The sequence below is a fragment of the Balaenoptera musculus genome, chromosome 12 (assembly GCF_009873245.2).
Source record: "Balaenoptera musculus isolate JJ_BM4_2016_0621 chromosome 12, mBalMus1.pri.v3, whole genome shotgun sequence".
Lineage (NCBI taxonomy): Eukaryota > Metazoa > Chordata > Mammalia > Artiodactyla > Balaenopteridae > Balaenoptera > Balaenoptera musculus.
The window spans coordinates 45263783-45277094 of record NC_045796.1 but is presented as its reverse complement, the minus strand read 5'-3'; the positions used below and the strand labels follow the sequence as shown (position 1 = coordinate 45277094).

Here is a 13312-nt window from a genome sequence, read left to right as displayed (position 1 = left end):
TTGCAGGCAGGGCTGCATCCGGTGGTGTGTTTTGGGGTGTCTGTGAACTTAGTATGATTTTAGGCAGCCTCTCTGCTAATGGGTTGTGTTGTGTTACTATCTTGCTAGTTGTTTGGCATGAGGCATCCAGCACCAGAGCTTGCTGGTCGTTGAGTGGAGCTGGGTCTTAGCATTGAGATGGAGATCTCTGGGAGAGCTCTTGCCAACTGATATTACATGGGGCTGGGAGGTCTCTGGTGGTCCAATGTCCTGAACTCAGCTCTCCCACCTCAGAGGCTCAGGCCTGACAACTGACTGGAGCACCAAGACCCTGTCAGCCACATGGCTCAGAAGAAAAGTGAGAAAAAAAGAAAGAAAGAAAAATAATAGAATAAATAAAATAAATAAAGTTATTAAAATAAAATTTTTTTAATTATTAAAATAAAAAAAATTTTTAAAGTAAAAAAAAAAAGAGCGAGAGCAATCAAACCAATAAACAAATCCACCAATGATAACAAGTCCTAAAAACTATACTAAGATAAACATAAAAACCAGAAACTAGTCAGTCGCATACAGCAACCCCAAGTCTACAGTTGCTCCCAAAGTCCACCGCCTCAATTTTGGGATGATTCGTTGTCTATTCATAGACAGGTATTCCACAGATGCAGGGTACATCAAGTTGACTGTGGAGATTTAATCCGCTGGTCCTGAGGCTGCTGGGAGAGACTTCCCTTTCTCTTCTTTGTTCGCACAGCTCCTGGGGTTCAGCTTTGGATTTGGCCCCGCCTCTGCGTGTAGGTCACCCTCTGTCATCTGTTCTTTGCCCAGACAGGAGGCAGTTAAAGGAGCGGCTGATTAGGGGGCTCTGCCTCACTCAGGCTGGGGGGAGGGAGGGGTATGGAATGCGGGGTGAGCCTGAGGTGGCAGAGTCCGGTGAGAAGTTGCAGCAGCCTGAGGCACGCCGTGTGTTCTCCCAGGGAAGTTGTCCCTGGATCATGGGAATCTGGCAGTGGCGGGCTGCACAGGCTCCCAGGAGGGGAGGTGTGGAGAGTGACCTGTGCTTGCACACAGGCTTCTTGGTGGCTCCAGCAGCAGCCTTAGTGTTTCATGCCCGTCTCTGGTGTCCGCACTGATAGCCGCGGCTTGCGCTCATTTCTGAAGCTCGTTTAGGCGGTGTTCTGAATCTCCTCTCCTCGCGCACCCTGAAACAATGGTCTCTTGCCTCTTAGGCAGATCCAGACTTTTTCCCGGACTCTCTCCCAGCTAGCCGCGGTGCACTAGCCCCCTTCAGGCTGTGTTCATGCCGCCAACCCCAGTCCTCTCCCTGGGATCCACCCGAAGCCCAAGCCTCAGCTCCCAGCCCCCGCCCGTCCCGGCGGGTGAACAGACAAGCCTCTCAGGCTGGTGAGTGCTGGTCGGCACCGACCCTCTGTGCGGGAATCTCTCCGCTTTGCCCTCCACACCCATGTCTGCACTCTCCTCCGTGGCTCTGAAGCTCCCCCCCTCCACCCACCCAGTCTCCACCCGCGAAGGGGCTTCCTACTGTGTGAAAACCTTTCCTCCTTCACAGCTCCCTCCTAGAGGTGCATGTCCCATCCCTATTCTTTTGTCTCTGTTTTTCCTTTTTTCTTTTGCCCTACCCAGGTACGTGGGGAGTTTCTTGCCTTTTGGGAGGTCTGAGGTCTTCTGCCAGCGTTCAGTAGGAGTTGTTCCACATGTAGATGTATTTTTGATGTATTTGTGGGGAGGAAGGTGATCTCCACGTCTTACTCCTCCGCCATCTTGAAGGTCGATCAAGATCGATCACTCTTAATCATATCTGAACACTCACAAAAGACTGGACATTGTCCAACAGCAAAAATAACCAAGCATCCCCCTATCTTAACTAATATAAGTGACTGCTGTTTCTTTCCCAATTATAGCTTTAATCTTGATCTAGTCTTCCCTCTTTCTCTATAAGATTAATTAAAATACACAATCATACAGTTACCCTCACTTCCTGACAGCAGTCAATCCAGAGCAAAGTCTTGCTTCCTTCAACTCTCCCCAGAGTCACAACCCCAAATCCTGTAATGTGTCCTAACACACTCTTACTGAGATGCTCCACTGTTGTCCGTGGTGTGTGTTCTCCTCTCCTGAAATGAACAATAAACTACTACAGGTGTCTTCCTGGTAGTCTTTGTCTAATAGGCATTGACATACATTCTTGGTTTAATAGTCTTACCTCCGGAAATTATAAAATTCTCTGGAGGAAAAGAATTGTCTTATTCATTTGGGGTCTCCTATTGCTCAAAAACAGTGCCTTTAACATAGTAAATATAGACAAAAAGTTTATTGAATGGATACATGAATCCCATAGACTGTATCTTCTTCAATGACTAGAAATGCTGAAAAGATTTTGGAGAAAGTGTCCTGAGTCCTACTTCACAGAAATTACACAGGCACCCTCCTGAGATGACTTCCTGGCAGTGACTTTGCAAGCAGCACAATTCTGGGGATTGCAATAATGTCCTTCCTGTAATGGGAATCTTGGTATGTCATAACTGATTTTCAGAAATGGCTAAAAGTGTATGTGATATTGGAACAGCATTAGAGTGACTTAAATCTATTGAATTACTGGCCTTTCGTTGGAACTATATAGGATTCTTCTGAATCATCCAAATCATGCTGCCAACGTGCTATGCAACATTTGTGTTCGTGGCAATATTTATTTTGAAATAAGATTCTAAATGCCTTTCAAATTAGCAACCTAGTAAAATGTTCAAAAAAGTTCTCAGTAATACTATTTCTTGAATTACATTCTCATTTTACCCTTAAGAAGGCACAAAATTAATGGAAAAAAACCTCTAATTTAGAAATTTAGTCTGGATTTAAAGGCAGTATAAAAGATGTCCTATCAATAAAAAAGAAAGCATGAATAAAACAATTAAAGAAGCTAACACTAAAATCAATTCAATTTTTAAATAGGAAAAAAAAAATCTAACTGAAAACCTTTGTAGAAAAAAATGATATTACAGAAGGGATAGTCTAGTGTAGTACCTGAAATTAGCCAAACAAGCAAGAAGTTGGGTAATACAGATCACACATTCTATGTTTGCATCTATGCATTTTAGCAAAATTCTTCTGTTATGTTAATCTTCAAAGAAACATTCACATAAACTAACCGCTAAAGTTGCAGTCCCAAGAAAATAGCCATCAGGAGGTCTGAAATGTTATTCAAACTGCTATTAATCTGCATAACTACCTTCCCCAGAAAAACTGGCCCAATCTTTCCAGTGCTAAGAACTCCCATTAAAAATGGGAGTCAGAGAATGCTGCAGAGAAATTAGCAGCTAATCAGTAAGAAAACTAGTGAAAAGAACATGTAATTATTCTGTTTGGTAATGTTTTAGAATGTAACAGTGAAAATCTACTAATATTCAGTAAAAGAGTCAAACTTTCAGCATGCATGAACTGAAAAATATTTCATATACATAATAGTTTGAAATTATGTCTGTTCACCATAAAAACTGAAATTACAACTCTGGCCCCACAACAATAATTTTGCAAACTGGGTTTTGGTTTTCTGTCCATTAAAAGCTCAGGCCAATGATTCCTTTACTTTAAATTAACCACAGTATAGTTTACCGTGTATATATGTCATTTTTAGATATCACTTCAGTGAGATTCACAATCAGTTCCTGGCTTGATATTCATTCCACACTACAAAGAATATACAAATCAGTCTGTGACACCCTTAGTATTTCTCCCCCAGAGACAGATTAAAGCCACTAATTTCTAGGAGCCTGTAAATTATACTATTATGACTATGAGTCCAACCAGAAATTGAGGCATGAACAATTCACTGAGAAAAGAATGCAAAATGGCCTAATGCCTTTAACAAGGAAACTCAGTAGATTTTCCTGGTAGGTAAAAAAGCAACTCAGAGAGGAAAAGTTGAAGAAAAGAGGTGGCTCTGACAGCTGCTTTTTAAAAGACCTGAGATTGGTAGATAAGCAATCATCATTTAATTATTCATTTACTCAACCAACATTTGTGAGTGTTTATTAGGCACAGGCACCACACTAAGCTCCAGAGCCCATGGCAATAGCTCCTCTTCCCCCCTCCCCATCCAGAGCTTACAAGTCTTACAGAAAATAAATGAGAATAATGACAAATGATGCTAAAGGCTCTGAGCAGGAAGACCTAATGTAGTCTAGAATGTCAGGAAAGGCTTCAGGGAGAGAGGAATAGACACTGAGACCTGAAGGATGAATGAGAGTTGGTCAGAAAAAGAAGAGGAGGGAGAGTTGGCAAGCAGGAGAAGAGCCCACTCCTATAAGAAGCCCAAGACCGCAGGTGAAGGAAAGTATGGAAGAAAGATGTAAAGACGCTCGGCATGTGAGTGCTGTTATAGGGAGAAAATATTGTGAGCTGAGGCTGGAGTGGAGGTGCGCAAAATATTACATATTTAGGCAGAGGTGAAGGAAGAATTGCCCAGCTAAATAACAGATAACATTTCTCAAACCCTTACTATGGTCAGGTTCTCTATGGTGCATGCTTTCTAATCACATAATCACATTTATGCCACATATCGATCCTATGAGATAGGGGTCATTTTTATTCCTATTTAATATAAATTGCTCAAGGTCACACAGCTAAGTTATGACAGAGCCAGATTCAAATTCAGATCTTTGGGGCCCATAGTCTGTGTTTTTAAGCACACCACAGGGCAGATCAAAAAGGGCAACCAGCATTATACCTCAGTCAAAACTCTGTACCACTAACGTTTGGACCTAGTTAAAATATCCACCAGAAAAACCCAAAAATTTATTTGATTTTTATTTACCATATAGATTCTCACTGTGGTATTGGCAGTTGGAAAATACAAAGGGAGTTTTCTGAGCTGAAAACCAGACAGTTAACTGAGGCAAAGTCTTGTTTGTTTTTCTTTGGGGACCCTCAAGACCTAGTACACAGGACATACTAGTTGCTTAACAACAGTCCTACTTTACTATATAGAAGGTTGTGTCTACTTAGATGTCAGTTTGGTGAAATGCTTGAAAAAGTTAACACTAGGATATATCTACAGAGACAAACCAAACATTTCAATAAATTCACTTGAACGAAAACAAACCAATTTGAAAAAACAAACCAATAGAATCTATCTTTTTTTTTCAAAGAATGAATTCAATCAAGTTGGAATTTAGGTTCTAATCTTTAAGACTGAAGCAAAGTAGTTTATGTGAGTTTATTTCACTCACAAAATTTTTTCCACTACTAGTAATTTGTTAAAAACCTGAAAAGAAAAATATAATCAATGTTTTTATTAAGAGAGGAGTGGTTCTGAATGCAATCGTAGTTGAATTTCCAGAGTATTATCAATTTTCCTAGAAAGATTAAGAATGACTCCTGACTGATTATTTAATGACTCCATACTATGGCACTTAATTGCTTCTCAAAGGTATTTTGAAATGCAGGTAATCAAGTTTTACTTCTATTAATCAACTATATTAAACTGTTATTAATTACACTTATACTTTAACTGTGACTTTTAATGAAGTTCAGTTGGTTCCTCTTTCCCTCACTTCTGTGATTTGCCATTGTTCTTATAAAGTGTATTTATTTAGCAGTTAATTATCATTTTTTCTTAAAAAATGGTGACAATGTATATAAAAATGCATTAAATGAGATAAACAGTTATATAAACATAAATGTAGTACAGTTATATTAATATAAAAAATCATATAACATTATACCTGAAATGTAATTTTTTACAAATTATTTTAGCAACCTATTTGTCATATTGTTATTTTATATCAAAGGATAAGAAAGAAGACTACATCATAATTCTATAGATGAATTCATAATTCATCTATATTCTATAATTGCAGTCATTATAACATAGAGTTTTCTAATCATCTCGGTATATAAAATATGCTTTTGTTGATTTAAATTATTTGCCTTAAAATTCTTATCTTGGGATTATCCAAAACATTTAATTTGATAAACAGCCATATATATTTTTATAATGCATTTAACTTATATACATAAACGTCTTTTTTAGTTTCTTAAACTATAGATCTAAGTATACTTTGTCTTAGAGGAAAGAAACTGAAAATGTATTGTTTCAATTTCTACACTATATGCATTAGTCTTCCCTGAAAACTAGCACAAAGAAAAAGAAATAAATGATCTGGATTAAGAATATTTATAGGAGGGACTTCCCGGGTCCAGTGGTTAAGACTTCGTCTTCCAGTGCAGGGGGGTGGGTTTGATCCCTGGTTGGGGAGCTAAGATCCCACATGCCTCGTGGCCAAAAAAACCAAACATAAAACAGAAACAATATTGTAACAAATTCAATAAAGACTTTTAAAAATGGTCCTACATCAAAAAAAATCTTAAAAAAAAAAAGAATATTTATGGGGACTGCTTGCCGATAGGTGATTTCTAGTGATTTAAACTACTCACTATTTTCTAGTGATTTAAACTACTCATATCTACCCAAGTAGATATGTTAGACTGGTTTGTGAATGTTCTGATGCCTTTTTCTTTCTTTCTTTCTTTATTAATAATAATTTTGATTTTTAAACCACCTTGTTCCTCTATCTTTAAGATTCAAAAGCAGGCTTTATATCCCAGCAGAGAAAGAAATCCACTGACATCTAGGCTGAAGATGACTAGGAACACTGTGTACAACTTGTATTAGATAATTATTAAATTCAACAGTATTCAAATCACCAAATAGTAAAGTTGCAATTGTATTTTTACATGGTGGTATAAAAGAATTCTCTTTCTGAGCATATACTACTTTATTTCTCCATGCTACTCTCTTCAAGCCAGACAATGGCAATGACTTTAAATTAGATAAAATCTTGACAGCACTCTAGTCTGACACATTAAAGAGGCCCACGATTAGGAAAATATTCCCTAAACAAATGGAGAGAAATTCCATTACCTTCAAACTTCATAAAATTCTAACACTTTTATCCTGTAAGCATAAACTAACAACAAACTACAAGTTACAAATATTTATTCTTGAGATCTTTTTCAAAGGCAGCCATAAAATGGTGAATAGGAGAGGAATTGGAAAATAATCTACCTTTACATGGCAATAAGAGGAGTAGGAAAATCTTTCCACAAAGTAATTCTGAGCCTAGAGCAATTTAAAGCATAAAGCACACTTAAACAATTAGACAAAACACCTTTTAAACTCTTTGTAGATGAATGATGCTTTGTGTAAATTATACAACTGCTTGATCATTTGCTTTTCATCAACCATATTGCATTAATTGAATTTTTTTAATATAAAAACAATGCAATTTAAAGCCATTGCTCTTGGCTCTATGATTCGTATGTAATTTCCATACCATTATTTTTTGGGTGAAACTTTATATCTCTAAAACACTATGGAATTTAAAAAGTGTACAGAGAGTTTGAGTGATCAGAAGGCCTAAGAGTAAGATTTTTGAGGGATTCCATGTTGAAATGTGGAAGGACAAACCACTCATCTATGAAAGGATCTAGGAGTTCAAATTTGAAGATAAAACAATTATCTTCCTAGAAAACAAAATAAATCATTAAGAATGGGTTATTATATCACTTAATGTAAATATTCAGAAAAGGTAAAGGCATTTCTAGGTGGAATTTAATAGTCAATATAAAATTGCTTTATCTTTTAATAATAGTCTAGTTCTTTTGTTTTAAACATCTTTACTTCCTAGTGTTAAAGAAACAAGAAGAAACAAACCAGGGTTTCCCTGGTGGCGCAGTGGTTGAGAGTCCGCCTGCTAATGCAGGGAACACGGGTTCGAGCCCTGGTCTGGGAGGATCCCACATGCCGCGGAGCAACTGGGCCCGTGAGCCACAACTGCTGAGCTTGCGCGTCTGGAGCCTGTGCTCCTGCAACAGGAGAGGGCCGCGACAGTGAGAGGCCCGCGCACCGCGATGAAGAGTGGCCCCCGCTCACCGCAACTGGAGAAAGCCCTCGCACGGAAACGAAGACCCAGCACAGCCAAAAATAAATAAATAATAAAATAAATTTAAAAAAAAAAACTATTTGGGAGATTATTAAAAATTAACTTTAAAAAAAAAAAAAAAGAAACAAACCAACACTGAAACTTATCTGATTTGCCCTGCCACTAATAATTCCAAAAGTATTTGCACTGTCTTCTTATTAATGTAAGTCAAGAATAAAGACATTAACAGATGAACACTAAAATACATTCACTAAACTAGTCTAATAAGGAACTAGATGACTCAACTTTCATTGGTTTCCCATTGCCTCTCATCTCACACATGTAAATATAAACAATAATCTTTACTTAATACTGTATACTGAGCTCATTGTAAAATAAACGTTAACTTTCATAGTATTCATAAGGAAAAAAATGAAGTACAAGTTTGAAAACTCATATAAGAAAGTTATTAAAAGAAGTTTTTTTTAATAATTCCCTGGGTATTAAGGCACTATGGGTCATTTGGACACCCTCACTTAGAAGACTAAGTTAAAACTGCTTCTACTTGAAATGGGGTGAAATTCTAGAGGCTACAGCCACCTGCACTAAAAGTATTGAAGCAATTTTGCCATTTGGTGGCAAGAAACCTCATTAGCAATCTGGGTTCACGGGTGAAAGCCATGGTGTACACTTAAAAGGAAACAAGTTGCTCATGCTGACCAGGAGGCGTAACAGCAGCACCTGGGCAACAAGTTTTTATCCCAGTGGATGCGAAGATCCCAAGAAAAGTCCACCACAGAAGACACCAGATGGTAGCGACGATCCCAAGAAAAGCCCACCACAGAGACACCAGATGGTAGTGACACAGGGGAACACTGCTGAGAACAAATTCCAAGAGGAAAGGTCAGGAGTTATATACAGAGGGAAAAGAGTATTCTTGGCTACAGACAGCCCCTGAGAATGAAAAAATATCCACAATACTTTAGTTGTCTTATTTTGTCTTTGGTAGGCAAAAAGAATCTAAATAAGTAAGGGTGCTGTGCTTGATCCTGTTACCCAAAACATTATCTCTTTTGAATTGCTTGTCTTGTATTAATTTACTTGCTCTCTTCAGCATTTGCTGTTCTGTCAGGTATGAATGTAGTTGAACCACTACACTTGAAACATAAGAAGTCATGTTCCCAGATAATCAAGGAATCTAGAGCGCTAGAAGACCCCAGAGACCTTACAGATGAGGAAACGGAGGCCCTAAGCAGTTAAATGAATTGAAAATATCCAAGACTAGTAGATTATGAATTCAAGGCACTAGTATTAATATTACAGCATTAATTTAATAGTATATGTTACACTGAATATAAAACATACATAATACCATACCTTACATGGAAATCATGTAGTAGTGAAAATCATATCATAAATGCACATAATTAAGCATTCAATGAATAAGTAAGGATATTTCGTATAGATTATCACAGAAATAAATGTTCATACAGGTGATTTTCTCATTTGAGAATTGAACGATTCCATTTGTCAAAATTCTAGATTTCAGTTCATTTCTATCTAGGTGTAAAATAAGACGCTTCCTAACATTTATAGGCCCTTGGCGTTGGAAAGAATCTCAAAAGCCCCCCAACTCCCTTTTGTATTTGACTTTGAGTTTGGAAAGCAGCAACAATGCACCATGGCTCTTCCTACAATTTTATTCCCTGGGCCAGTAAGGGATGCTGCAGCTCACATCAAAAGAAAAAATACATGAGAAAACGAGTGAATTCCCAGAGGTTCCTCTACTAAGGACCCACTCTATAAAATGAGTCCTGAGAGACATTCCCAGTCTTAGGTTTCACTGGAACCAGGCAGGAAGAAGTTTAGGGCAAGTAGCAGTCTGCGCCTGCTTCTCAACACACCAGACCCCAAGTATCCATTGTCAAGACCTTGCTTTATCTACTTTATATTCAACTACCACTAGCATAACCTTGCCCCTTCTCCCCCCATGCCACTACTCCACCTGACACTTACATGGATGGATGGATGGACGGATGGATATGTGCATAAGTACATAAAATTTTCTTCCTTGGTTCCACTATAACTCATAGGATTTATTCAAATATCAGGGTAAAGTCTTAATCTCCTTCTCTGGAGAAATAATGTCATTATTTTTCTTGTTAAAACTTCCTAAACATCTGTAGCTGGCTAGTTTCTAATCATAATAAAACCCAAAAGATATCATAATTTGGGTAGCATAACTCCATATCTGGGACTCAAAGAAAAATATCCAGTTATGATTTCACTGGGAAAATGTAGCATCTTCTAAATGTGACCTTCTACATTAGTTACCCTTGTGTGTGCCTATCAGAACTGGAGTTGATGCTTCCAAAAGTTTAAAAAAAGAGAGAGCTGGACTTTAGATTTGCAAGTGTAGTTTAAGGAAGATCTATGATATACCTGCAAATAAAATGCAGTTCTGTGTTAAAGTGAGGCATGACTTATTTTACAGCCAAAGAAAAGATAGAGCATTAAATGCACCATTCATTTTTGTTGATGAAAATGCACCCAGGGCCTGTGGGTATACAAACTGTAATAGAAGTCATTTCAACAGTTACCTTCCAGTTTCACTCTCACCTAGCAGGGGAGGTGTGTTTCAATTAGAAGATTCTTGCCAGTACTTCCTTATACTTTCTAGGCAGTTCTTTGAAAATTAGTGGGTTTGCAGATAGGTAAGAAGGAAACCTCATTACCCGCCCTCAGAGAGCTGAGAAATAAAATGTGTGTACTACTCACGGCTCTGCCTGGAGGCTCCTGTCCTCAGCCACATAGTTATTAGGAATATAGCCCTGCAGCTGCTGGCCGGAGCAGTCTGCCCTTTTCTCCAAGTGCCTGGCGAGCCACCAACCCTCGTGGGACGTGTCCAAGACTTGGAGCTTGTCGCCCGCGCGGAAGCTCAGGTCCTCTGCGGTCCGAGCCTGGTAATCAAACAGAGCCACAAAGTACTGGCCCTGGCTTCTCTCGGGCTCCGGACACGGCGGCCGGGGAGGATCGGGGGGGCAGACAGTCCATGGGTTCTGAATCACCACCGACTTGTCTGCCTCCCGAGACAGGCAGGGGAGACAGGGCTCCAGGTACGTCCGGAGCCTCAGGCAGGTGTTACCCATGGCGCCCCCGTGGGCAGTGGGGGAGAGGGGCTTCTCCCTCTCCCCTTACTCTCTGCAGATCCACTTTCTCTTCCTCCACCTGGAAACTTTGAAATCAGCACCAGTCCTCCAGGTTTGGGGAGCGTGTACCAAGCCCTGGTTCCCAGCAGTCCGGCGGACCTGCTTGGAGAGACTCACCGGCTTGCTCTCTGTGGCCGTAGCTGCTGCCCCAGAGCAAAACCGGGTGGGAGCTGGGCAGCTGCTCGGTGGGAGAGTGGCTTTTCTTCTTGTCTGCTTAGGAATCCCACCACAAAAATAAATTTGAGAGGGCTTTACTTAGACAAACGTCTGAGAGCAGAAAAGAGTCCTCTTGCCTCTCGTCCCAAGAAAAAGTTACCAAGCGAAAGAGGTGAACTCCAGGTAAGATCTCCACCTCTTACCTTTGCCAGCAGCTCTCTCCCGCGTCAGGTCTGTCTCTGTGGTTTGACCAGTCCTGACCCCCACGGCTCTTTCTTTTATGCCAATGAATAACCAACCGGCCCAGGCTACTGCCTTTAACATCCTGAGCTGGGAACAGACTGTAATAATTTCTTCTTACTTCCTGGTTCTTTTGTGTCTGTGATCTAAATGGGATTCCCGGCCTCTCTACCTCTCCCTTCTCCCACACCCAAGAGAGACTAGCGCCCTCACCAGGGAGCCAAACTCTTAAGAGCAGCTGTCAAAATCCATGCTCCTGGACAGACGGGCTAGCCCAGGGAGCATTTTGTCCTGCTATGCTACCAGCACAGAAATTAAAGGCAGAGATATTTTTCTTCCATAAGGACGAGTAGGATAGTTTTGCCACCACTAAGGGAAATAAAATGGAAAATTAAAGTGTTTAGGTATTTGTTACTGGACAAAGGGCAATTGGGAAAGAGCCACTGAGTTCCTACCTTTTTTTTTAATCACTGTGAATAGATTTTAATAGCCTCAAAATACATTTACAGTCTGGAAAAATACAAGAGCAGCTGACTAAAATGGTGAGAAACCGAAACACTGCATTTTCCCACAAAGACATGTAATTTCCCATCCTTCAGAAACACATACACACACACACACACACACACACACACACACACACACACAGACTAGGTGACCAGCAGAGAGAAAGAGTAGGAGTGCTGCATGTGAGCTGCTGTGGAAGCTCCTTCTATTCCACTTTGACTCCAGGTCTGCACTAGTTCTTGCTAACTTCGTTGGCAGGAGCTCAGGAACTAATGAAGCCGACATCAGGGCAGCCATCGCGATAGGCAGTGAGTTTTGATCTACTTCCCCTAGTTCAGGGCAGCTGTCTCACAAATGGGTGCCCTGGATCCCAAGAACACCTAGGCAGTAAGTTTAGATGGGTCAACACAAGACCATTTTCACTAGTAGAGTACACTGCAGACTTGTTTATGATGTGTCACTTCTTTTTGTATAAGGCCTTTATTACAAAGTTGCTCTCTTAAAAACAATTTCTCTAAATGTTGCTGGAGCCTTGAACCTGGTTAACCTAACCCCAGTACAAACTCAAAATTCCTGTTCTTTGTCAAATAGCAAGGCATTTTTAGTAATCAGAATAACTGAACTCAAGAAAAAGAAAAAAAAAAGAAAAGAAAGACAACCAGAGGACCATGGCCTTAGCCCCTCCTGCTATTTCCTTGTACTAAAATCAGGCATTCATGGCGGACAGATCATTTGGTTAAAACAAGATCTCATTTTCTAGGTTTCTCCAATTGTCTTCAGAGTCAGAGTAGAAAGTACTAATTTGGCAGGAAGAGAAAAGCCAAAAGCCAAGCCAGGTTGGTTTGTTTGTTTGTTTATTTGTGATATGGGACCGAAAATATAATTCCAATATAAAACAGAAGAGAAAATAATGATTATATAATATTGAGAAGCCATAAGAATATTTGGTTCCAAACACAATATTAATTATAAAAAGTGTAGGATCCTATTAATGCCCCTAAACAGAGGCATAGATGCTAAAGTCCTTCCAGAGATATCTACATGATCTAGAATATGAAATAAGATTTGGAAGCAACTAGAGAGATGTATTCAAAACCAATTTGTAAGTGGAGTTTAAGACTTAAGAAATTTGAAGTTTCTAAATTCAAATATGCCTCCATTATGGTTATGACAAGGCATTCCAGAAAAAGACAGAGTGGTAGACCTGCACAGCACAGTCACTGAGCTAGTGAATGAAACTGAAAAAAGAAACCAGCCATCCAAAGACATCAGGTAAGTAATGGC

At 39.6% G+C, this 13312-nt stretch overlaps 1 protein-coding gene across 1 annotated transcript in view; it reads right to left on the bottom strand.

The window, feature by feature from the left end:
* Positions 1-11109, bottom strand: part of FRK (fyn related Src family tyrosine kinase) — a 96663-nt gene extending 85554 nt beyond the window's left edge. The window contains 1 exon segment of the mRNA XM_036871676.1: positions 10695-11109. Within this exon segment, the coding sequence (XP_036727571.1) occupies positions 10695-11065 (371 nt within the window). The 5' untranslated portion in view covers positions 11066-11109.
* Positions 11110-13312: the final 2203 nt, after the last annotated feature.